The sequence below is a fragment of the Aethalodelphis obliquidens genome, unplaced genomic scaffold, assembly GCF_003676395.1.
Source record: "Aethalodelphis obliquidens isolate GAN/ISIS:26980383/991018 unplaced genomic scaffold, ASM367639v1 scaffold30, whole genome shotgun sequence".
In the NCBI taxonomy this organism is placed as follows: Eukaryota; Metazoa; Chordata; class Mammalia; order Artiodactyla; family Delphinidae; genus Aethalodelphis; species Aethalodelphis obliquidens.
Window position 1 is genome coordinate 4,881,407 of NW_020837974.1, and position 25,904 is coordinate 4,907,310.

Genomic DNA, 25,904 nt, shown 5'->3' on the forward strand with positions numbered 1-25,904 from the left:
ACCAGAGAGACTCAATGCAAGACCAGAATTTTAAAAACTTTAACAATTTATTAGTCTTATTTTCCAGTAAAATAGTCACATAATGTCAAAAGAATGGAATGAAAGAGATGTAGCTGGCTACCTTTAATTCCACATAAATATTCAAAATCTAAAAACCTCAGGGGATCATCAGGCTGAGTAGAAATTTGATTCTTCAAAGCAAGTATTGCTTTACTATTGTCATTAATCCAGTCAATAATATGACCAATAACCTGCAAAGGTAAACAAAATGCTTGCTGCGCTGTTTTTTTAAAAGATGTTTCGGTGAGCCCTTGTCAGTCAATCCAAGAAGAATATGTTATTGAACTGCGTCGCACAAAGCTTCTTGACCTCTTCTGCAAAAAGAATAGAAAACGGTGAGTAAGGTATAGAAATTCTCACTTAAAAGGTTATATATCAGTACCTTAAATTCCCTGGAGTAAAGTTGGTCATAAATAAAGGTCTGCATTAATTTTGACCTTAAATCTCAGAAGCCTTAATAAGAAATGTTAAGTCGAGAGAAAGAAAAAAGGACCTGACGTACAGGAGACTTTAACACTATGTAACATTGCTTCTTTGGGCCTGAGACAGCTCAAACCCAAAGTGTCTAAGACACCCACGGGTTGGGGCGTGAGGAGCACAACTTCTAAAATCTTGAGGAATCTGATTCAAAAACACAGAAACTTTAGCTGCAGCCCTGAACTGTGGATCAGGAGCTCCGCAACAGTGGCGTCATTATCTGGACTTTACTCAATTCCTGTTTTAAATGAGGCATGTAGGGGCTTCCCTGGTGGCGCAGTGTTTAAGAATCCGCCTGCCAATGCAGGGGACACGGGTTCCAGCCCTGGTCCGGGAAGATCCCACATGCCGCGGAGCAACTAAGCCCGTGTGCCACAACTACTGAGCCTGCACTCTTCTAAAGCCCGCGAGCTGCAACTACTGAGCCTGTGTGCCACAACTACTGAAGCCCACGCGCCTAGAGCCTGTGCTCCGCAACAAGAGTAGCCACTCCAATGAGAATCCTGCACACGGCAACAAAGAGTAGCCCCCACTCGCCACAACTAGAGAAAGCCCGCGCGCAGCAACGAAGACCCAACGCAGCCATAAATAAATAAATGAGGCATGTATTCCCTGAGGTTGTTTCTAATGCATTGACTATTAATACAAGTATTGGTATCAAGAGAAAAATGTAACACACCCCAGAAGATGTCTGCAGAAGAAACCTCACACCTGATTATCCTTACAGTGGACACTTGGGGTGCACGCCCCACTGTCCCACTCCTGAATAGACCAAATGATGATTTCTTTTAAGCAACAGGCGCATCTGCTTAAAACCTCAAGTCATGATTTGTTCTATTTAGCATGTCCTTAGTACACTGAAAAGATAGTTTTTAAATATCAGTAGCATTAAAATTCTGCTCAAATACCAAACCCTATTTACCATTTACTTCAATGAGGTTTGCATTTTTTTGATTCAAAATAACATACAGCTCCCGCTGGTCAGACTTTTTCCCAACAACCCAATAATCACTCATTGCTTTCACGATGATTTCTTCATCTTCATCCACTCTGTAAGAAAAGAGTTTCAAAACGCAATTGTTTATTTTATATATACAGCTGGATTGTGAAAAACATTCTAAAACAAGAAACAGGAAACTTGAGCCATTTGAAAAGTTCAGGGAGTCCCCTGTGAGTGACCAGCCCCTTCTGGGCTTAATGATGTTTGGAACTGGTGCCCAGGGAGGTAGTCAAGACCTCTGAAGGGGCCTGGGGTCACTCGGTTTTTGAAGATGATTCCTTTAATGTCCTCTTATTAGAAAGTGGACGCCTAACTGGTGAGGTGGTTAGAATTACCTTGTAAAATCACTGTTGATGTCACCCAGAATCTTCATTAAATCTGGATGAACAGACGTAAGTGACACACTGGGTGTTTTCCTCATGTGAATTGTACTTTTTTCTGCTAAATTCATATGGTTGAAGTAGATAAACTTAAACTGGGGTTCTTTTTCAGACCTGTGAAAACATGTTATGGAGGTGGTAACTTTCTGAAAGAACAATTACCCAAATGTACAACTACACTGTAAAAACTCTAAATGTGGAATGGCTAAGGTGGTATTTTCAATGGCTGGGCCTTCAAATCAAGAACCTCAGTTAAGACGTAATATTCGGCAGTAACTTATCTGATATCCGTGAGGTATTCAAAATGACTGAATTTCCCAGCGAGCTCAAGTATGTACGTTTAAAACCACAAATATTTTAACCATTATGTGATGATTTTTTTTTTTCAAGTACAGTGTTTTATAAACAGCAGTCACTCAGTTATCTGTTCACTTAAAAAACAAAATACAAAGTAAATCAATGCAGGCCACTCACCCTTCCAGTGAAGGGATCAGCAAACTATGGCTCTGGGACCAAACCAGGCCCTGTTTTTCTAAATAAAGTTTTACTGGGACACCCATATGCCTATGTATTGTTACAGCTGCTCTCACGCTTAAAGGATAGTTGAGTACTTGGAACATACACGGCCCACAAAGCCTAAAGTACTTACTGTTTGGCCCTTTGCAGAAAAAGGTTGCTGACCCCCATACATCTCATGTATCCCACAGCTGCATGTATGTAAACTGCCACAGAACGGAAGCTTAGCACTGTAAGTAACAAAGCTTTCATCATCCTACTCAGAGATCATTCTAAAACGTATGAACCTCCTCTGAAGTATTTAATTGGGATTTACCCTTTCATTATTCTGGATGACTGGGCAATGCTACTTTGCTGTCTCCCGGGTCAGAGTCTGAGACCCCTCGGGGAGCCACCCTGACAGCTGGGCCACTCGGCTCTCAGGGGTCTCCCCTCCCTCACCTCTCACTGTGCCTTAAATTCACAATCGGGGGTCTGCGTGAGAGCCTGGGCAGCCCTGCCACTGGGGGCCAGAAGCCTTCTCTGCTTACTACAGGGGGAGCAGCCACGCACTGGGGGGCTGAGGGTGCCGGAAATCCGGCCTCCGGGGAAGTGGTTACTACTGTGATACTCTACCTCTAGGCGAGAAAGAATGTGGACAATTAGTTCCCAGGAAAATGAAAACAGAATTCTTATAAAACCAGAATTTGTTTTGAGTAGGCCCCTAAGTCTAAGAAAAGCAAGTATAACTACAAGAAAAATTTTCTGGAAAGATGAAAATTTTAAAAGAAGTTTGCAAAGAGTTGTACATTTCGTCGTTTGGACAGACTAACTTCTATGACCTTCGATCAGGCTTAAAGTTCTGGTTACTTGTCTAACACTGTGGCGTTCCTCTTTCTCTCATTTATAACATGTACAACACTCTTCTAAGAAGATCGGAATTCTTCCTTTTGTAATCCCACATGGACATTCACATGAGAGACGTTATTTAGGTAGTTAGGACAGGGGCAAATGTGCCCTCTTTCCGCTCCACCCACCATGAAGGATGATGTAAAAACGAAAATAGAAAACAGTTACCTGCAATGTACTGTTAATAAAAGAAAACAAGACCTGCTCACATTAAAAATAGCGGGGATTCCCTGGTGGTGCAGTGGTTAAGAATCCGCCTGCCAATGCAGGGGGACACGGGTTCCAGCCCTGGTCCGGGAAGATCCCACATGCCACGGAGCAACTAAGCCCGTGCGCCACAACTACTGAGCCTGTGCTCTAGAGCCCGCGAGCCACAACTACTGAGCCCACGTGCCTAGAGCCCATGCTCTGCAACAAGAGAAGCCACCGCAATGAGAAGCCCGCGCACCGCAACTAAGAGTAGCCCCCACTCGCCACAGCTAGAGAAAGCCCGCATGCAGCAACAAAGACCCAACGCAGCCAAAAAAAATTAATTAAAAAAATAAAAATAAAAATGAAAAAAGATAACAAGATCTGCTCACATTAAAAATAGCAGGGTTTCCCTGGTGGCACAGTGGTTAAGAATCCGCCTGCCAGTGCAGGGGACACAGGTTCAAGCCGTGGTCTGGGACAATTCCACACGCTGCAGAGCAACTAAGCCCGTGCGCTGCAACTGCTGAGCCTGCGCCCAGAGCCCGTGAGCCACAACTACTGAGCCCATGTGCCACAACTACTGAAGCGCACGCGCCTAGCGCCCGTGCTCCTCAACAAGAGAAGCCCCCGTGATGAGAAGCCCACGCACCACAATGAAGACCCCATGCAGCCAAAAATAAAATAAATTTATATACAAAAAAAGAGGTCACAGGGATATCTCCCATGAGTAAAGAGCATCAATTTTACTGAGATGCCAGAGATTATATGTTTAAGGACCAGTTATGTGAAAACCTTCCCACACTTCCAAAGCCCACCTGGAAAGGTTACTGTGAGCTGTGAACCAGGGGAGGAAATGACCAGATGTTCAGCGCACACGTAACTGCTCGCAGTTTCGCCTGTGGACTTGGGCAGCTGGCTGGGAGCAGGGCCCAGCTGTGGTTTTCATTTGTTCTGGGCTGTGTTCCAGAGAGCTGAAGGTTGCCAGATAGATGATTTCTAGGTGGATATGGCTACTGGCCATTCCTCACTAATCAGACCAAACTTAAGGCAAAGAAGACTTCCTCCACCGTGCTCCACCATTAAACACCACTGACCACAGCCGGGGCCAATTCTTCCCATCTCGCCTTCGTCCGGCTCCTCCCCATGTCCGATCCGGGGTCTGATCATAACCAAACCTTACTGCTAATGGTTACACTGCTCACTTGTGGGAGGAATCCAGCGCAGTCAGCCTCCTAGGCAACTGGGCTACTTTACACATATATTCAAGAAGACTGATAAAAAAGGATTACCAAAAAAAATTGCTCACAGGAAAGAGGCTCCTTTCCTAATAACTTTCTACATCCTCCTCCTCCTTCCTGCCTTTTCAAATTTAATATTAGAATTGGCCAGTGAATAGGGGTGTGTGAAAGAAACAAAAACTGAAGTCTCAGATTCAGAAAACCATCGATTTGGGGGAAAACTTTAAGTTACAGCCCTCCTGCAAGCCCTTAAAAATTCTAGGTGAATTAGAGATTTAACACAGAAAATAAAGCCAGGAATGTACCAGAGATAAAAATGGGACATTTTTACAATATTGGGGTGGAAAGCCCCAAGTGTGCCACTGAAGACAAATCCAAAGGCAATGATTAATAAAACTGACTAAATACAAAGGAGAGAGGATGCAACATGACAAGGGTATTACATTAGGAGTACTGATGTAAAAGAAAAAAGACAAAGCACTTCAATGGAAAGAGCCAGAGGACGGGGACAATTTGTGGAGGAGACAGAAATGCCCATAAACAGACGAGGAGATGCCCAACCTCAGTGTCACTGTCAAAGTGCGAGAGCATGGAGAACAGGAGCTGGTGGCACTGGCGGGAGGGGAAGATGGCTCCATCCTTGCGGGAGCCGAGCCACATGGTAAGCGTGCATTTCCTTTGCTCCAGATCTCAATCCTAGGGATTTCTCTTGAGGACATAATTGGGTGTTTAAGTACCAGACTGTTCAATACAGAACTGTTTGTAATACTAACAGCCATAACCAGCCCTAACCATTAAATGGGAGAACGATTAAGCAAATAAAACACACCTTTCCTATTAAATACTATGAAGCCATTAAAGAGAATGAGGTAGGTCTGTATTTATTGGTTTAAACTGATGCTCATACCATATTCATTTATTTAAAGCTGCAGATTTACAGCATGATATATTTTCAAAAGTCCATGTGTAAAAAACACCATGTGTGTATGTCACTGTGTTTATATGCGTGTACAAGTCCAGAAAGACAGAAGCCAAATAAGATATCCCATATTTCTATTTTGGAATCCTTTAAAAATTAAGGACATAAATTACTCTCAAAAAAAGAAAAAAAATAGAATTTTAAGTTCTAGAGGAGAAAAAAACTGAGGTGGCCCACAAAGGAATAGAAACCAATCACCAAACAAACCTACTTCACACCATTCTTTAAAGGGCTAACCCCAATTTCATAAGGAACGTTAAGGGTTTCCCTGGTGGCGCAGTGGTTGAGAGTCCTCCTGCCGATGCAGGGGACACGGGTTCGTGCCCCGGTCCGGGAGGATCCCGCATGCCGCGGAGCGGCTGGGCCTGTGAGCCATGGCCACTGGGCCTGCACGTCCGGAGCCTGTGCTCCGCAACGGGAGAGGCCACAGCAGTGAGAGGCCCGCGTACTGCAAAAAAAAAAAAAAAAAAAAAAAAAAAAAAAAGGAACGTTAAGAGATGCAGTTTATAAATCTGGACACAACGCTAAACACTGGCACACAGCCCTGTGGGCACTTTCTAGTGGGGGCTGCAGCCGAGAGAACAGAGGCCCCTGAGCTGGTCTCTGGGATCAGGACGGCTGGCTAACATAGCCTCCTCTGCCCCCCAACAATGCTCCTGACATGCTGCTGGCTGGGGTCTTTCCTCCCTCAGGGCTGCCTCTAATTTCTCTGGGATATGACTTATGGAGGTCCCAGATTTGGCATATAAAATGGCTTGATTTGGGTCAGAAGGATTTCTGGAAGAAAACTACATTATCTTTTGTACTCAAAAGCTTTTATCTTTAGTCAGTTGATGGTTACGGTTTGGCAATCAAAGCTCCTTACATATAACATCTCAGATGCATCGAGAGCCATCTTCAGGTCACGGTTTCAAAGACAAGAACAACTACATTCCTAGAATTCCTGTTATTGGGCACACCCCTAAATTGTGTGGCACTTATTTTACCATCACGTTTGCCAGGTACCCTATCCTCCAGGGGCTAATGGTACTGTGCAGTGATTCTCCTAACAGTCCTGTAGACAGGAATTGACAGATTTGTGCCCAAACATACATGGCAAAATGCCGATGGAAGAATCTAAGTGGGGGTATATGTGTATCCACTGTACAATTTTTTCAACCTTCCTATGTTTGACAATTTTCGTAATAAAATATTGGAGAGAAAACTGCTGTCTAATGATAGGATAATTAATATCCAAGGCCATCTCCTTTCTTCTGTACAATCCCCAAGAGGGTTAACCTGATGTGTAAAATAAAAGGTACTAGACAGCAAGTTTATCTCTGGATATCTGTCAGTGAGTTACCTGATATTCATCATATCTGCCGAAAGCACAGGCAGAGCAGTTAAAATGTCCAGTCATCTCCCAAGGGTTTGGGGATGTAAGTAACTACACTTGATCATTCTCCACTCATAACCTGCATGATCCAACACAGATTTAAGGCACATGCTTCCTTCAAAATTGAAAATCTGGCAGGTTCATGGTCAAAAAATTAGATTAAACAGCACTGTCAAGATGTAAGTTCGTCAGGCACTTTCATTCCTTCGCTGTATCTTTTCTAAAACTACGTAAGCTGTCAGCAGTAAAAATCCACTTGCAGATACAAAACCTACCTGTGCTTTCACCTGGAGCCCGTGTGGGACCTCTCTGTGGGCTGGTGCTTACGTAAGACCACATACATACAACATATGATCACGACAAGCACAAGGTTATATATAAATTCACAGCACTTTAGTAAATTCTCAAACACATGGGAAGGCCATATAAAGAAGCCTTTTATTCCTTAAAGTACTTTCCATCTACACACTTTACAGTCATTTGACTTTGCCCTGAGAAAAGAGTAGAAAGAGGTTCAGTGACTTTTCAGGGTGTTTTTAGAACCAAGGTGAGTTTAACCTCGAGTCTCCTGATACTCAGTCTAGAGCCTTTCAAGACGCCAGACTCAGCACCAACGCCTACTGGCTTACGTCACAGGCAACCTCACCAGGAACACTTCTGCACAAGAGGCAAAGTGCTTTCCGTCTATGCAAAGCAAAACCCTGCTGATTACCTCTGCCAGTGTGGATTTCACAGCCTGGGCGGGTCATGTGGGATGTGAAGTGAACTCACAAGGCCAAGACCACAGGCGGAGCTAGCACACCTAACCCCACATGTTCACACCACCACTGGGGAGGGCTGAGGGGATGCATTAAGAGAAGACCCAGCCCCGACCATCATTGTGGGGCAGAAAAACTCACGAACAGCTCCCTAGGAAGCTTTGCAGACAGGACCAAACAACACATTTGTTCTCTGGATTCAGAGATTATACGAACCTTAACACCATCCATGTTCTAAGCAAAAACCACCCTTATTCTTCCAAAGCCAGTTAAATGCTTGAAAGCAAACACAAAGCAAAGTACAAACCCAGATATTCTTTTGTTGATGTTAAACTGCTCACAAATGTCAGATGCCAGCACTGTAAGCTGGGGCCCAACAATGCTGTCCAGTCTTCGGCAAAAGTCCAATGTAGGCTGGATAGAAGCTAACAAGTAATTCAAGAAACACAAGTGAGTGTGAGGACACTGTGTTAAAAAGGTCAATTTTCATTTTATCATCTTAACAACAATATTCAAATGAAAACTGTACTGATCTGGAAAATAATTAAATGATCAGGTCCCCCTCCCCTCCCAAATAGAAGAGAAACAGAGGAGCCAGAATCAGTCATATTTAAGACCAAAAAAAGGCAAAGAACTATCTCACTGTGAATGTTGACTGAAGCACTCCCTGCGGGGTAGTAAATTGACTGCCTATCCCCAGTAGACCTAGGAAGGTCAAATATTTATTTAACAAACACTACACAGCACTCACAGGCCAGGCACTGTTGGCGCTTTACAAATATTCCCTCATTTAATCCTAAAGCCCCCTTTGAGATGGGTACTCCCATAATCGTTTCACGGGCAGGAAGGCACAGAAAGGTGCCCAGGTCCTACTGCTGAGAAGCAAGAAAGCTGGGACTTTAACGATATTAGAAATAGCTGGTTAAGATGGCAGAGGCCCCAGATGGAGGCTTAATACAGCCTCCCTGTTGCTACCACAACTTGTTTATCATTTAGGAACAGACCACAGCAAAGTGTAAAGAGAAAAGGCTTAGCTAATCAGGTGAAATCAGATACAGGTGTGTACCTACCATCGATCATAAAGCACACAGCTGCACTCATGGCCTGCGGGGGGAGGGGAGAAAAGAAACCAAAGATTAGATAATGGTACCAAAAAAGAAGACTTAAATAATCAAATGCAGTGGTCTTGTTTAAATCTTTATTTAAATATATCAACTTTATAAAGACTTTTTTAGTCAACTGGAGAAATCTGGATAGGGTCTGGATAATAGATGGTATTAAGGAAGTTATTAACGTTATTTTGGTCCAGTGTGATAATGGCAGGTGGTGATGTTAAAACAGAGGTCCTTATTAGTTAGAGATGCAAAATGAACTATTTATAAGGGAAATGAGATGATTTAAAATGCTCTAACAAGAAACCAAAACATGGGGCTTCCCTGGTGGTGCAGTGGTTCAGAATCCACCTGCCAATGCAGGGGACATGGGTTCCAGCCCTGGTCCAGGAAGATCCCACATGTCGCGGAGCAACTAAGCCTGTGCACCACAACTACTAAGCTTGCGCTCTACAGCCCGCGAGCCACAACTACTGAGCCTGTGTTCCACAACTACCGCCCTCGCACCTAGAGCCTGTGTTCCACAACGAGCGAAGCCACCGCAATGAGAAGCCCGCGCACCGCAACGAAGAGTAGCCCCCACTCGCCGCAACTGGAGAAAGCTTGCGCGCAGCAACAAAGACCCAACACAGCCAAAGATAAGTAAATAAATAAACCCAACCTAACATAAATATACATCCTTAGAAGATAATATCCTGACAGAAACTCAGACTATCCTTATGGAATTAGCAAGTCCGCAGCTTTAAAATCAGAGCGAAGGCAGAATCCACTGGAGTGTGGGCAGGCATCGAACAACAGGCAACACCGGCCTTGACGGCCTCTGATCTGTCCGCGTGCAGGACTTGAAAAATCTGAGTCACAGCCTCAGACAGTGACTCTTGCTAATCACAGAACTATTGTTTAATGGGGACTGAAAGTAACCCTCTTACTCCAGAAAGCACCCATTTTGAGTTTTACAATAATCAGAACTTGCGACACCTGTTCCAAGAAACGTGAGGTCTGCGCACCGACTAGTGTACCCGTGCAGAAAGATTTACTTTAGTATCATCTGTAACCCTGGAGAGAAAGGCCACTGTTACCTTATAAACAATTAAATGCAGAGCTTCATACGTGTCGTCTGTATTTACAAAAATTTTGGGGAATCTGCATTTTGCTTCTGGATCATTCAGATTCAAGGGTCCAGTGAGAAATCTGAAAAGGAAGCACAGAGATGACTTGATTCAATTAGGCAGATTATAAACAGGAATATATAAACAGTGCATTCCTATAAGGGTGTTAACATACGGCCTTTTTGGGAAGCTAGACATTACTTAGAAAACATCAGATCAGAATACAAAAAAGTAATCATTTTAATTCATTGGAAACAAAAGAATTTCCTTTGTTGATTATTGTCACTAGAGTAGCACAAAGGTAATTCAGTGTTCATGATTTTATCTTTACCAAAAAAGATAATAAAATCCAATACTGTCTATCAAAGGACAGAAGTCCTACCTTCCATAGTGTTGAAGATTTCCGGGCATTTCTGCCCTTATTGGAGAATCCCTTCCCGCCAACTGTAAAGAAATTTAATGTTGACAAATGACTTATTAGATTTCCTATATTCAAAACTTTGAAAAACAGCATTTATATTTACTAGTTGGCTCCATGCCATTTTTCTATATCAATTTTCCATATTCCTCTCCACCAAAAAAAAGGGAGGGGTGATTACAGAGGTACAGAAAGAACTCACTGGTTTTAATAAACAGAACTATCATAACTTCACTGTGCCCTAAATTCCACATAGTGATTTTGTTCCTTTTACAGCAATAATTGAAATCTCCCATGTGGTTAATACGTGCTAGGCGATGACATAAATTACATAATTTCATCTCATATCACCCCTATGGGGAATGCCGTCTTCCTATTTTCTAGAAATGGAAACAAGTTTGAAGAAGTTCACCAGCACACCCAGCCCCTGAGTGGAGGGGCCAGGCATCAAACACAAGCCTGTGTGACCTGAAAGTCCCTGCCTTCAGCCATGACATGGTGCCTCCTCATAGATCTATGTTTGTAACCCATTCCTGGTTTCTTCTGCTGAAGATACACTACTTCAATATGCATAGGAAATGAAAAAAAATTCCAAGTCTAATAGTCACATTAGCTAAAACTTATTATTCTTCTAAAACTTCTTGATGTTCTTCTAGTCTATATAAAATTCTAGCATGTAACTGAAAATGAAAGATTGAAAAACAGTAAATCCAATAGTGAAAATGCACAGCTCTCACACGTGCAGCCTGTAGCGAGAGAAGTCCTCACACATCCACGTCCTCACTGCCACGTCGTACATCCCTATTTTATAAGCCCGGCTCTTTAGACATATAATAAAGCACCAATAGAGTGTTCTGCTGTTGCAACAGCACTGTCCACCATGGGAAAGCCTCCTGAAGGATCCTTCTGAGGGTGTGGTTGGAAGCAGGTGCTTTAGCATTAGCCAGACCCCGAGATCAAGTCCTGGCTCCTTCACTTACTAGCTGGGTGACATGGGGCTAAATCACGTAAGCCCCCCAGGCCTGGGTCTCCTATCTGTAAGATGGAGATAAGGTACCCGGCTTTCAGGACGGCTGTCAGGATGTCATGAGATAATGCAAGTGTGCTGGGCACTTACACCGTGTCTGGCGTATGGTACACACTCCAGAAACGTTAGCCACTGTATTCAAACTACCCAGAAAGGAGCAAAGTGCAGGACCAGGTCCTTCTCAAAACCTTGAGATTTCTTATCAAAGAGACTTTTTTCCTGTTGTTTCAGGTCATGGCCTTAAAAAACAGAGCGAGGGAGAGGGTGCGTGTATGCGCTCCTGGGTCAAAATGATAATGTTATGGTTTACGAACACTTTTCACTTCCAACCTAACTAAAGCTAAGAAAAGATACTTTGCAGAAAACACTGCAGTATTATTTACAGTTCTCTGCAGAAAACTGAGAAATTGTCAGAATGGAAAAGCCAGGCGGGAAGTATAAAATCAACTCAAAATCAGATCTCGTGTTTGTACGTGAAAAGACCACAGAATTAACCACTGTTTTGTCCAAGATCCCTGGCATTTTCAGAGTTCCCAGAACCCGACCTAAAAATCCAGTTTTTCCTCTACTCAACGAATTGCTCCCCTTAAAAACATAGCTTTGCAACTGCATTTGAACGTAACAAAATGAAGAAAAGCTGACATACGTGGTTTTCTGTGCTAAGTGACACACACTAAATATATACAGTTGGCCTTCCGTATCTGAGGTTTCCACATCTGCAGATTCCACATTTGTGGATTCAACCAACCGCATGTTGAAAATATTTGGGGCAAAAATTTCTTTTGAAAGTTCCAAAAAGCAAAACTTGAATTTTCCACACACTGGCAACTATTTACATAGCATTTGCATTGTATTAGGTGTTTTTTGTTCAATTTTATTAGGTATTATAATAAACTAAAAACAATTCAAAGTGTAAGGGAGGATGTGTGTAGGTTACATGCAAATACTATGCCATTTTATATAAGGGACTTGAGCATACGTGTGTGGATCTGGGTATCTGGGGGGTCCTGGGAGCAATCCCCCATGGATACCAACGGACAGCTACACGAATAAACATCACACTAATAATGTAAAATACAGATCAGAACTGCCCCACCCACCAAGTTACTCCACCCCCAAATCTGTGTATGTGTGTGTGTGTGTGTATATATATATATATGTCTGTCTATATATCTATTTATCCATCTATCTATTTATCTAGAGATTAGTACCCCATCATACCTCAGGTTCGATATGCCTTGGAAATAGAGATGTGGTGAGGTATTTGTATAAAATTCTCATGTCATCTTGTTCTAATCCACTCCTGAAACATCAGAAAAGCACTGTGTTAAAAGTCTGGAATTGGTCTTCTGTCTTTCCATTGCTCTGTGATAAAAGTTCACCTCTCTCTTTTTTTTTTTGCATGATATCAAGAAGCCCTTTCCTTGATGGAAAGTTCAAGAATGGAATGAATTAAACTTGAGTCCAGCACTAGAACTCTACCCTGACCTGCTAAAGGCTACTACATAGTCCTGCATTTTATATGCCATTTGAAGTAAAAAGTCACAGCAGATTTGATTTGCCTACCACGTGGGATTATCCAGGGAGCATTAGCAGCTCCCCTTGAGGTAGCAGGTTTCTGTCCACTTTCTGGGTTACACGGTAAGGCCACTTTCTTTCACCCCGCATCCTGAACATACTGCTATGCTGTAGACGGGGAACTCAAAACGCTATGTCTCAGAAACGTATTTGGATTTTAATTCTCTCGATTCAGTGTACGCAAAAAGTGGGAAGAGAAAGAAACAAACTTTTGGGCAAACCATCCAATCTGGCACCTGGAAAAGTACTGAGAAACTAGCAGGTGTTGTTGGACTCTACCTGAAACCGGTTTTTCAGATAAGGATATAAACAGACAATGAGTCTGTATCTGGGCGTTTTTTTCTATTCAAGAGAATTGAAAAAATCCTTGAGGAAGTCTAACTAGATATAAACCAAGCCTCTGCACCACGTTCCAGGGGCTCTGTCTTCTTTCCCAGTGGAATCGCAGGTTATGTTATAAGTCCGGCCCGGCTCGGCACAGAAACCCGGCCCACTTCCCTGAACTCCTCCCATTTGTCTTATCTCCACCTCCTCCTACACCACCTCTCCTCTCCCATTTTCAGAATGTCTGTCCACAGCTAAAACTCTAAAGGGGCCAAACACCCTGAAGCAGTTTGAAGCTTCCTGCCAAGCAGAACGAAGTCCCGGGTCCAAAGGTGAGGCCAAAACAGAAACAGCTGAGAACTGTCAGCGCTTGGCCTGTGACAACACGAATTCTGAGAGTAACCTGCAGCCGACCGGGCAGATGGACCTTTCAGATCAAACACACAGAAGGTCCCCCACTCTTTTCTTTTGTGGAAATAACTGAGGAAAGAAAGAGAAAGACACAAAACAGGCTCTGGATGTTCCTTTCCATTCAAGACATAACTCCTGGTGGAGAGAGCTTGCTAACGGTAAGCAGCAGACAGCATGTAAAGACTCATGCTCTGGGCAATTTCTTCCAGAGTTGCGCTTCCGGAAACGGTAGCTACTGGGTACATCTGGCTACTGAACACCTGAAATGCGGCTGGTGGAGATGAGTGTAATATACACACTGGACTTTTAGGATTGAGCACAAAAAGAGTAGCTCGTTAATAATTTTTTATATTGTTTACATGTTGAAAAAATATTTGAGATATATTGGGGTAAAAAAATATATTATTAAAATTGATTTCTCCAGTTTCTTTTTATTTTATTGTGGCTACTAGAAAACTTAAAACGACATTTGTGGCCTGCATCATATGCTTATTGGACAGTACGGCTCCAGACCAGAGACACTGAGCAGAAAACACCCTATAAAAGGAAACGGAAGACACTTCTTAACTACTTACTATGTGCGCTGTGCTTAGGGCTTTGCATTTATTATTGCACTTAAGATTTAATGCTAGGCATTAAGTACTTTGATGCTGGTTTTCTGGGTAGAAAATTTATAAGGAAAATAAGTAGCAGCCAGCTGTTCAGAGCATGAAGCAGCAAGTAGGCGGTTCCCACTCTGCCTATGGGGAGGCCTGCCGGGTTGTGGAACGTCCACGAGCTCCGACTGTAGCAACCCTCTTCCCAGTACCTGCCACCCCCATCCCAACTCCTGCTCCCCAACAAAAGTGAATGAAGTAATACTGTGTTATAATTATGCCGGATGTTACCGCTGCAGAAAAGTTGTTACGACTTCATGCCAATCTTCAATAATCTCAAAATAAAAAGTAAAAACAAACAAAAAACCCAAAAAAACAAGAGTTCCTTTCTTAGCACAAGTAAACAAATAAAAGCAAACAAAACCCTGTACTGACAGGTCCACATGATTCAGAACTCTGTCAATGGCTCACATCAAACAGGAAACAGAAAAAAAAAAAAAAAAACAGGAAACAGCCTACGGGTGCTCAGAAGTACAGATGTTCTCAAAAGTTTCTCAAATAGTCATTTGATATGAATGATTTAAAAAAAAGAAAAATTATTCTTCTGCTCAACTGATTTATTTGTGTGCATGAGATGCTACTACTTTCTCAAGACTGATTTTTCTTTCTGTTTTATATGACTCTGTGCCTTGTTTTTACTTAAATGCTAAATGGGCTTCACCTGTTTTGCTCTAAGACCTCCACACCTGCTCTGAATGAAGCCTCAACTCCAGCGCTGTGAGCTGCGCACAGCCATGGTCCGGGATCTATGCACTTCTCCAGAGCCCGCCAACTCTGTTTCTGGTGGCGATGCCAAGTTATTCGAGAATCTCTTTCAGCGGGAGCGTTACCGAGAATGAAGTGGCCATCATTCGACATAATCCTTCAAGGTAGGATCAGTTTACTCTATAATACAGACTATGTCACTGTCACGTGTTGAATGTAAAATAATCTAGCCAAGATCAAAGAGTCTGGTCAACTTTGATTAACTTAAGAAATAGCTAAGGCATTTGTTCATAAAAGCATTCACCCCTTGGGCTTCCCTGGTGGCGCAGTGGTTGAGAGCCCGCCTGCCGATGCAGGGGACATGGGATCGTGCCCCGGTCCGGGAAGATCCCACATGCCGCGGAGCGGCTGGGCCCGTGAGCCGTGGCCGTTGAGCCTGTGCGTCCGGAGCCTGTGCTCCGCAACGGGAGAGGCCACAACAGTGAGAGGCCCGTGTACCGCAAAAAAAAACAGGCCAAAAACACTGGGCGAGATAGTCAACTGACACCCTCCTCCCAACAGAGGAGCCACTGCTAAATCCTTTCACAGCCGCTGCTAAAACCAAATCCACGAGTTAGACGCAACACGGTCCAAACAGAACTCTTAAGGTATTTCCTACCATCTGCTTTGAGCTCACCATCAACGTTCTCGGAGCACAAACAACATGCCAGAAGATACAAACACAAAAACCGAATGCACTTGAGCAGCTGCCGGAGGGCTTTCAGCTGGCTGCTCCCCCATGAACCTCAGCGGCTCATCACAGGCAGACCACTGTCAGCTGTGAACAGACAGGCTGGCTCTCACTCAAGTCTTCAGGGACCTCTCCCCGCGGTCTCAGGCACGTTCACACAGCTCTTCCAGAGTTCCATGTTCGGGAGTTGAAAGCTTTTAGTAACAGTTTATGTTTGCTTCTTGAGTATCAATGCTTTCATCAAAGAAATTATGTATTTGTCCCTACTACAGGACGCAAACACAGTTTGATGACAGTGGGTTACTTCCTGGTTTTATAGCACTTATAACTTGTTGGATATTTTTTAAAAACTAGCTTCCTTAAAAGGAAGTATGAAAATTATGGGGCTTCCCTGATGGCACAGTGGCTAAGAATCTGCCTGCCAATGCAGGGGACACGGGTTCCAGCCCTGGTCCGGGAAGATGTCACATGCCGCAGAGCAACTAAGCCTGTGCGCCACAACTACCGAGCTTGTGCTTTACAACTACTGAGCCTGCGCTCTAGAGCCCGCGAGCCACAACTACTGAGCCTGTGTGCCTAGAACCCATTATCCACAAGAGAAGCCACCGCAATGAGAAGCCTGCGCACTGAAATGAATAGCCCCCACTCCGCAATGAGTAACCCCACTCGCCACAACTAGAGAAAGCCTGTGCGCAGCAACAAAGACCCAATGCAGCCAAATTTAAATAAATTAATTTTTTAAAAAAAGGATTCTTCAACCTAACATTTTCTCTATCTTCCGTGGAACCAGTTTTAAACTCCCCTGCTTGGTAATTTTAAACAAAATTACCCTAATTTTGGTTTAAACAATCACTGCCTTATTTTAACAATATCTAAAAAGACGCATCCTACCCCTCCACCCACCACCAGCTATTACTTCCAGTTTGACAACATGGTATCAACGGAGTCATTGCTATTTTTTATGATCCTAAAAGACTTTCTTCTTCTATACACCAAGCCGTAGGGTACACCTACCAGATGAGTTGATCGTTATAGAGAAAGGCAGTGTACTTGACTATACTCAGGCTTTCTTCCATTCTATTAATAAAGGACTGGATTTTCAAATAAGTCATTTTATCCAATGGGAAGAAGCTGATCCCGCCAAAAATGTCAAGTAGATCACATGACTGCAAATGCAACGTTTGCAAATACTGTAGGAAAAAAATAAGGCATAGAAGTTACTAATAGTATATTGAAGACAGTACTCTGACAACTGAAAATAATTAGTCTTAATTTATGGTACAATTACATGCTAGCAAACAGCACACAGCCAAGACCAACACGGAGGTGAGCCACAGGGAACTGGATTTGAAATCAGTACCAATTTCAAAAAATTAAGTTCAAACATAAGTAGTGTTCATTCAGCATTGTGCTATCTGTCTTTGAAGCGCTGAAGTCTTCATATCAGTGCTCCTCAGATTAGATTGACCTCCACACATGATATCATGGGCCATCTTATACTAAAATCACGCTGGAAGGGCATACAGTCAGTGTTGATGGACAGGAGAGAAATTAAGACAAGAAGAGGAAGAGGGGACAGTCAGAGTGAATAACTATGGTCATTAAAGTGAAGAAACAAGAAAGAAAAGTACTTCATAAAAACAAAATAATTAAAAAAAAACAAACAAAATAATTCAAAAATAGACATCAAAGGTAGTGTAGGGAGAAAGATAAATTGAGAGTCATTTCTCTAAGATAAACTGGATTTGACCGGGGAAGGTCAAATATGCAAAATTTACATTGAAGGAGCATGGCAGCTGTGTAGACACATTCCCATCAGCTGGGAAAGAAAAATCACACTAATCACCATTAAGGGAAGAAAGCCTGTGTCACAGCCACAGGCTTCACCTTGAGTCAATACAGTTTATGCCTGTTTAGTGAACATAATTGATCTGTAAGAATGTGAGATTTTGCTAATTAACCGATCCACCACACAGGAAGTCTGCTTTTGAGTAAGCCCACAGGGACAGACACAGGTGGGACAAGGATGAAGCCGAAAGACATCTCCAAGATGCTTTAAGGAGCTGTGTACACATGTCAAGAAGCTCTGATTCAAGAGTGCAAATCTAATGAGTCTCCTCACTGGTGTGATCTTGTCACACTATGCCTGAGGCTCTTTGCCATTTCCAACTTCTAGATTTTTTTTGTATGTGAGAAACAAACCTGTCTGTGTCACTCTCTAACAGTCTGTTTGGACAATTACCAAGATTACAAATAAAATTCAAAATATTTACCCGATGGAAGAATTTCTCTAATCTTTCTTTTAAGAGCTTGACACCTCCATCTTCCATGGCTCTCAGAAATGTACCATTAAAAAGCTAATGGTGTAAAAGATTAAAAAAAAAAAAGTCAATTTCTTATGTCCTTCAATTTCCCAATATAACAAGTTCTTCTTTTCCTTTACATTAATTCCACTAATTTCATCCCCCAATTCCTTTTGAATATAGAAAATATTTACATGAGAAAGCCTGAGTTATAAGTCACAAAATACCAAAACACTGTTAAGTGATACTGTAAATTTTATAAAATCACCTAACTGTTTTGGGCATTTTTTTTTTGAAACCTGAACTCACACCTAAGTTTCAGTTTACATAAATAATATTGCCAGACCCTTCAATCATGCAAATACCTGCACTACGTACTTTCCTCAAGAACATGGACTCTACTGTTCACTAATGCAGATATACTCCTAGCAGAAGTCTGGGAAGAGAGAAGGGCTCAGTACTGAGTACGTGCACGCATAAACCTCAATACTGTTTCAAAGGCCCCATTATTTCCTCCCCCTAAAATGGACACATAGTCACCTCGCAGTCATGTAAAGAGTTAAGAATTATTTTAAACATCCCATGTAAACTGGGCTAACTGGCTAGACTCTCAATTCAGAAAGCATGTCACGCTTACCTTGTACATGCTGTAGCACTGCTGGAGCACCGAACTATAAACCTTGTCCTACAAACAACACAAAGACATGGCACAGATCTTAATTTAAGGGAAAGCAAAAGAAGTCTATTGCATAGCAAAGGTACAGTGACTCTTGGCAAAGCAATACAATGCTCATAAACTTGGTCCTATAGTAGTTGTGTGCTGAAAATAAGAGGTATTTAAATTCAATTACGAACCAGTAAGCCCAATTTTTAGGAGGGCTTTAAACACAGATGATCAGTAGAAGGCATTCGTAAGAGACGATACATACACACTTTTATAAGATTGTGCTAATGGAAATGATAAGCATAAAATTTTGCTGTGTGTACCCTGAGAAACTTCTGCAGAAGTGACATAGCTTAAATCTGAAAAAATAAGTCACTCAAGATACTAACAAATTTTTTTCTAAAAATATGAAATAAAAAATGACACATTACCAGCAACTCCTCCTCTTGGTATTCGACAACTGGTTTTCCATCCTTACTTTGCTTTTCAATTATGGGATTCCTAACAACCTACAAAGTTTGATCAACTGAAATTACACAATGTTATCAACTATATGTGTTTTAAATTTTCCCCTAAATTAAAAAACTTGGACATGTCCCAACCCAAAACTTCTTAAAAGAGCCCCAGTAACAAATACACCAAACAGGAGTCTGATTTTTAAACTGCCACCAACCCTACTGTAACTCTCCTCAGATGCAATAACTAGAGGACTTTCCTGAATTCCTAACAGTAAAGATCACCCATCACTTTATAATACAAATTCAAAAAGGTATACTGTGTATGTAAATACCATGACCATCCAGAAATTTTCTTCTGGTTCGTTGAAGAACTGTCTGTTCTTCTGTGTATGTAAAGATTTTGCAGGTTTTGATGGACTAAAGGTCCTAAAAAGGTTAAAAGAATGTTAGGGACAATTCTCCAGCATAAGTTTTAAGAATTCACTGAACTCTGCAAAAGCACATTGAAAAGTATTACCTTGTAAACTGTACAATAGCTTCACATAATCCGACATTTCTAATTTTTTCGTTCTTTTCTACTTCATTTGGATAGTAAAACAAAATTTTATTCTCCTCCTAAAGTATGAAGAAACAGAATCACAACACTGACATAAGCATTTTTTCTGTCTTAGCTGTTGAAAGTGCTACATTTACTGTCAACCTCGCATGCCATCCACGTTAGCTGGCAAAACAAAGGACCCTTTTTTAGAAAAACAAAAATTATCTTCTCACGGCGTAAACAACGCCCACCTGCCTGAAGGTAATTGTGATATTCAGTAAATCATATGCCATCTGAAATAGCATTAGACAACTATTCTGAAAACTCAGTCTTTGGATTTCTTTCCTCATGCTAATTTGTAATACACCAACGCTTGTTAAGAAATAAGCGTGTGTGCAGGTGCACAGACTTAACACCTCCCCACAAATTAAACCCAGCAGGTTCACAGGCATTTGGACTGACAGCCTTTAAAAGGACCGTGATTTCCTGCCAACACAACCTACCGCCGAACATCCGTTGAGGAAAGTACCGTCCCCACCTTAAAAAATAACCATTAAAAAAAACCACCCGCCCCCATCCGATTTAATTTATTAATTTGGAAAAAAAAACTTTCCGCAAGATCCCCCAAACCTGCATTTAAAGGACTACAGTCTCCCACTCCTGTTCCACGCTTCTAGGCGGGGACTTCTAGCAACAAAGACGTAAACTCAACTTTCATCACCCAGGATTGATGTAGAGAAGAGAGACTCCACCTGTGTGGAGTGATTAGCCTGACGAACCTTCACTCAATACACAGGCTTTGAGTCAGGACCTAGAACAGACGCTGCCCGCGTTGTGTGGCCCCCGCCGTAGCCCCTGGCCCGGGCACACACCTGGCACAAAGCAGCCCGGTAAATGCCGCTCGACGAGGGCAGGGTGACAGGTGCTGCCCGGCTCCGGGAGGGCCGGGGCCGACGCCCCGGCGCACCCTGCGGCTGCTCGGGCCCGACGCCGTACGGCCGCCCCACGCCCTCCTCGGCCGCTTACGGACGCCCGCGCGCGGCCCCGCTCCGCTTACCTCTCCCTCGCGCGGCCCGAAGCGCGGGTTGTAGATGAAGAAGCTCAGTAGCGCCGGCGGGAACTGCTTCTCCTGGGCCGCCCCAGCTCCTGCCCCGGCCGCCGCTGCCGCCATCCCGGCCCGGCCCCCCAGCCCCGGGAGCCTCCCTCTGCCCGCCCAAATACAGCTGCCGCGAGGAGACCGCACTTCCGCCTCGCTCGCCGTCGTCCCGGAAGTGTCCGCTGCCGGCCCGGAAGAAGAATTCGCAGCCCAGCTTCCACTTCTGGCGCGCCTGTGTGGGTTCGTTCCCGTTTGTGTCTTGGGTAGGTGTTTCTTATAACTGTAAGAGTTAAGTTGAGGGTGAAATCGGTTTTTTTAGTTTGTTCGCAGATTTCTGGCCTGGCTGAAGGCGAGGGTTGCGTGTTTAAAGAAAAATGAAACGGACATAGTTTTCTGTAGAAGGTAGTGTGAAGGTGCAAAGGAAGCCCCTGCGTTAGGGGCGGTCGTGCATTCAGCCAGGCAACTTGCGCATTTTCATCATCTACAGGGTCCCTCTGGGCATTTGTGGGCTTTTTTTCCCCCCTCTTTGAGAGACCTCAGGTGACCGCTGGATCAAACCAAACCGTCCGGACTGCGCCGCACGCGGATTCCTCTAGCTTCAGGGAGAAAGTTTGCTGCACCTGGCGAGGCGCGGTGTGTGGCCTAAGCGGGACAGAGCGTGGCCTCTCCCCATAGTGCCCAGCCCCAGACCTTGGAGCGCGGGGTGTCGCCTTTTTCAGCTTTTGGGGCCTGTGAATTGTGGCAGTTGGAACGGCTCATTATGTCTGGCACTTGGAGTTCAAGCCCTTGCAGCAGACCGCTTGACCAAACTCAAGATTTTAGTTTAGGTTATCCCTCACAGATTAGGTTTGGAAACAGGACTTCTTATCCAGCCTGGCAGAATAGACCTTCACGTTTAGGGAGGCGGTGTTGGAATTTGGACATGAGACAGATCTGGGTACTTATTCTAGCTCTGTCACTCCCTAGGCGTGCATCCTTGGACTGATTACATAACCTTTCTCAAGTCTCTGTGTCTTATATGTAAAATAACTAACAGTAAATGCTTTTCTAGTAGGAATTTCACTTTAAGAATTAAATGGGTGGGGCTTCCCTGGTGGCGCAGTGGTTAAGAATCTGCCTGCCAATGCAGGGCACACGGGTTTGAGCCCTGGTCCGGGAAGATCCCACATGACACGGAGCAACTAAGCCTGTGCGCCACAACTACTGAGCCTGCTCTCTAGAGCCTGCGTTCCACAACTACTGAAGCCCAGGTGCCACAACTACTGAAGCCCACATGCCTAGAGCCTGTGCTCTGCAACAAGAGAAACCACCACAATGAGAAGCCCGCACGCCTCAACGAAGAGCAGACCCCACTCTCTGCAGCTAATGAAAGCCCACGTGCAGCAAGAAGACCCAATGCAACCAAAAATAAATAAGTTAAAAAAAAAAATTGGTGGGAATTCCCTGGTGGTCCAGTGGTTAGGACTTGGCACTCTCACTGCCTGGCCTGTGTTCAGTCCCTGGTTGGGGAACTAAGATCCTGCAAGCCACACTGTGCCAGGCAAGAAAAAAAAATTAAATGGGACTATGATTGTATGTAGTTGTTGATAGTAGTTCCCAGTCCTTAATCATTATTCGACAAAAGATTACTGTCCTTACTTGCTTTAGTGTATGACATTCTCCTGTTAGAAAGACTTGTTTTGACATTAAAGTAATAATTTTCAAAGAATTTTAGTGTAGCAAAATCCCCTCTCCCCTTTTTATTCCCCCCCCCCAAAGTCTGTCAGAACTTCTAATATATTAAATAGACACAGAGCTACTGTGGTTGAATGTGAGAGGATTGAGACCTCAGAGTATGTCCCTCTGGCCTTTTCCAGGAGCTACCCGCCCCTCAATCTCTATCTCCCTGGGGGACCCTAAAGCACCTGCACAGGACCCTGGGGCTCCAGGGACCATAATTTGAAAACTCCAGGTTAAAGAATTCTTTCCTCTGTCTCAGAACAAACGCTGTTGGAAGAGTAGTAGAAAGAGCCCAGGGCTTAAGTTGGAACACCTGAATTTTAGTTCTGGTTTTGTCACTTACCAGTTGTATGACCTTTGACTACTCATTTAACTTCTTTGACCTCAGTTTCCTCCTCTGAAAAATGAGATTAATACCTGCCTCAAAGGATTATTGCAAATATTACATTAGATGATACAAATGAAGTGCAAAGTACTATATACATGTTGTAAGATAACATTTTATAGCATTATAGCATTCTCCCCAGCCCGCCTCTACTTCCTTGATTACTTTGCCTCCTGTGCCCCGTTCAGTCAGTTGCATTGATTGCCACAGGAGAGAGGTGATAAAAAAATTAAAAAAAACACCAGAAATCAAAATGCTTTTAAGTTTCAAAAGCCAAGGAAGCAAGAAAGCTTAGGTAGTGATGCATCCCCCTCTCTCACAGTCCTAGGGTGTTGCCTGGGTGTGAGGTGGGAGGAGTAATGATGATAGATACTTAGATGTGCTTGGAGATCTCAGAGGAGAGAGGACGTGGATGTGTACATTGTTCCCTGTGGAGCTGGGGAGGTGGCAAGCCTTGCAGAGTTCCCCTCAGTGTCAAGCATGATGCAACAACAGTAGGGTAGCCGTAGCCACATGAGTGTCTAGGCTGTAAGTGCTACTTTGATGCAGGAAGCAACCAAATGTTTTACTTGTGCACAGAAGTAATTCAGAGAAAGCCAGACCTGAGAGGCCATAAGATGAGGACAAAGAGAAGCTAGCTGTGGCCTAGGTGGACCCACCACCGAAGCCCACAAGACTAGAGAGGAATGAGGATGACTCAGTGGTCACTAGTACGGACTGAGCACCAGATACTCCTTTCCCATGAAGGGCTTTGGAGTACCCACTTCCTCTCTCCAACCAGGGAAAGAAGGGTGAGGAGGAGGCTGATTGCCTTATGTCATCCTGAATTATGATTCTGTCACCCAGCATGATGGGGATTCAAAACTAAGTCCAGTTATAGAAATAGAAAATTAGATCCTTTGCACAGAGAATTTGTGAACTCAGAAGGGGAGACCAAGTTGGAGACGTAGGAGGCTCCTGAGCATCCTTTGTCCCACAAATGTACTGAACATACAGCTACACACAGTCATTTCATCGGAGAGAAATCCAGAAACTAGCTGAATGGCTCCCACACGGAAGGTGAATGAGAAAATACCCACATCAAAACGGGCAGCAAAGTCTGAGACACACTCTGGCCATATAAGCCCCACCTCCTGCACAGCTCCATACAATTGGGAGGAAATCCCCAACTCCTAGCTTCTCCTTGAGGATTGACGTGTTTGGACTGCACATCCAGCACCTCAACTTTTAAGAGTCTCACTGAGGGCCTGACCCCCAAAACACTTGACTCTGAAATCCAGTGGGATTTGCATCCACCAGATCCACAGGACTATAGCAAGCAAAGGAGCAGTTCTTAATGGGCACATGAGCACGTGCAATGGCTGTTTCCCCAAGGCTCAGTGCAGAGGAAGCAGACAAAAATGCCTATCGTTCTGTCTTTCCCTGGAAGGGATTTGACTGCATACTTTCCAAGCTGCTGCCTAAGGGTCTGCTTCTAATTTAGCACTCATCTAAAGGCTGGCTGTGATCCTCCTTGAAGCCCCAAATAGCTGATGGGTGCTTTCCCTGACTTTCCCACTGGTTCCCTCCAACAATGAAACCAAGTCACCGTTTCTTCCTGGAGGACCTTGTCCACACATCTAGTGCCCCAACATTTACAGCTGCCACCCAAGTGTGGGCCCCCAAGTTACCTGGCTTTGATAGCCAACCAGGCTTACATTCACAAGTCCCACAGCACCACATCAAACAAAAAGCAGTTTTTAAACGATTCAAGAGCACCTCCTAGTGGCTGTACTCCTGGGCTCAGTGCAGAGGGAGTAGGCTCCTCTGGACAAATTTCACTGTCCTGTATCCCGATAGAATATCAATAAGGAAACATTGGACTTAAACTACATGTTAGATGAGATGGCTCTAACAGACATACACAGAACATTCCAACCAACAGCAGCAGAATAACCATTCTTAAGCACACATGAAACATTTTCCAGGATGGATCATATATTACACCACAAAATAAGTTTTAATAAATTTAAGAAGATTGAAATCCTATCAAGCATCTTTTCCAATGACAAATGATGAAACTAGAAATCAGTTACAAGAAGAAAACTGGAAAATTCACAAATATGTGGAGATTAAACAACATGCTTTTGAAGAACCAGTAGGTCAAAGAAGAAATCAAAAAGGGAAATAAAAAAATCTAGAGAGGGCTTCCCTGGTGACGCAGTGGTTGAGGGTCCACCTGCCGATGCAGGGGACATGGGTTCGTGCCCCGGTCCAGGAAGATCCCACATGCCGTGGAGCAGCTAGGCCCATGAGCCATGGCCGCTGAGCCTGCACGTCCGGAGCCTGTGCTCCGCAACAGGAGAGGCCACAACAGTGAGAGGCCTGTGTACCGCAAAAAAAAAAAAAAAAAAATCTAGAGACAAATGACAGTGGAAACATACCCTAGCAAAACTTATTGGATGCAGCAAAAGCAGTTCCAAGAGGGAAGTTTGTAGCAATAAATAACTATAATAAGAACAAAGAAAGAACTCAATTTAACTTTAAACCTCAAGGAACTAGAAGAAGAAGAACAAACTAATCCCAAATTTAGTAGAGGGAAGGAAATAACAAAGGTCTGATTGAAAATAAATAGATACTAAAAAGACGATGGAAAATACCAATGAGACTAAGAGCTGGTTTTTTGAAAAGATGAACAAGATAGACAAACTGTTAGCTAAACTAAGGAAAAGAAGGAGGACCCAAAGTCAGAAATGAAAGAGAAGACATTACAATTGATAATATAGAAATACTAAGGATCATAAGAAACTACTATGAACAATCAACAAA

The 25,904-nt window shown here is 43.5% G+C and overlaps 2 protein-coding genes across 3 annotated transcripts in view; one reads left to right on the forward strand and one right to left on the reverse strand.

Annotated features, from left to right (window-relative positions):
- Positions 1-28: 28 nt before the first annotated feature.
- Positions 29-21,259, reverse strand: CCZ1 (CCZ1 vacuolar protein trafficking and biogenesis associated). Of its 2 annotated transcripts, XM_027125769.1 has the most exons (15): positions 20,954-21,259; positions 19,876-19,973; positions 19,691-19,784; positions 19,332-19,409; positions 18,874-18,921; positions 18,207-18,290; positions 16,948-17,123; positions 12,751-12,832; positions 10,467-10,528; positions 10,055-10,166; positions 8,934-8,967; positions 8,171-8,288; positions 1,873-2,031; positions 1,460-1,587; positions 29-374 (listed from the first exon to the last, which is right to left on the reverse strand). In XM_027125769.1, the coding sequence occupies exons 1-15, from the start codon at positions 21,065-21,067 to the stop codon at positions 319-321; spliced, it is 1,443 nt and encodes a 480-aa protein (XP_026981570.1). In that variant the 5' UTR covers positions 21,068-21,259; the 3' UTR covers positions 29-318. The 2 variants fall into 2 exon arrangements, with proteins under 2 accessions (XP_026981570.1, XP_026981571.1); XM_027125770.1 differs by lacking the exon at positions 19,332-19,409 and having other exon boundaries at positions 20,954-21,108.
- Positions 21,143-25,904, forward strand: part of LMTK2 (lemur tail kinase 2) — a 177,059-nt gene continuing 172,297 nt past the window's right edge. Inside the window, exon 1 of the mRNA XM_027125761.1 lies at positions 21,143-21,255. The gene's annotated coding sequence lies outside the window, so the exon portion shown is untranslated. The remainder of the gene's footprint in view (positions 21,256-25,904) is intronic.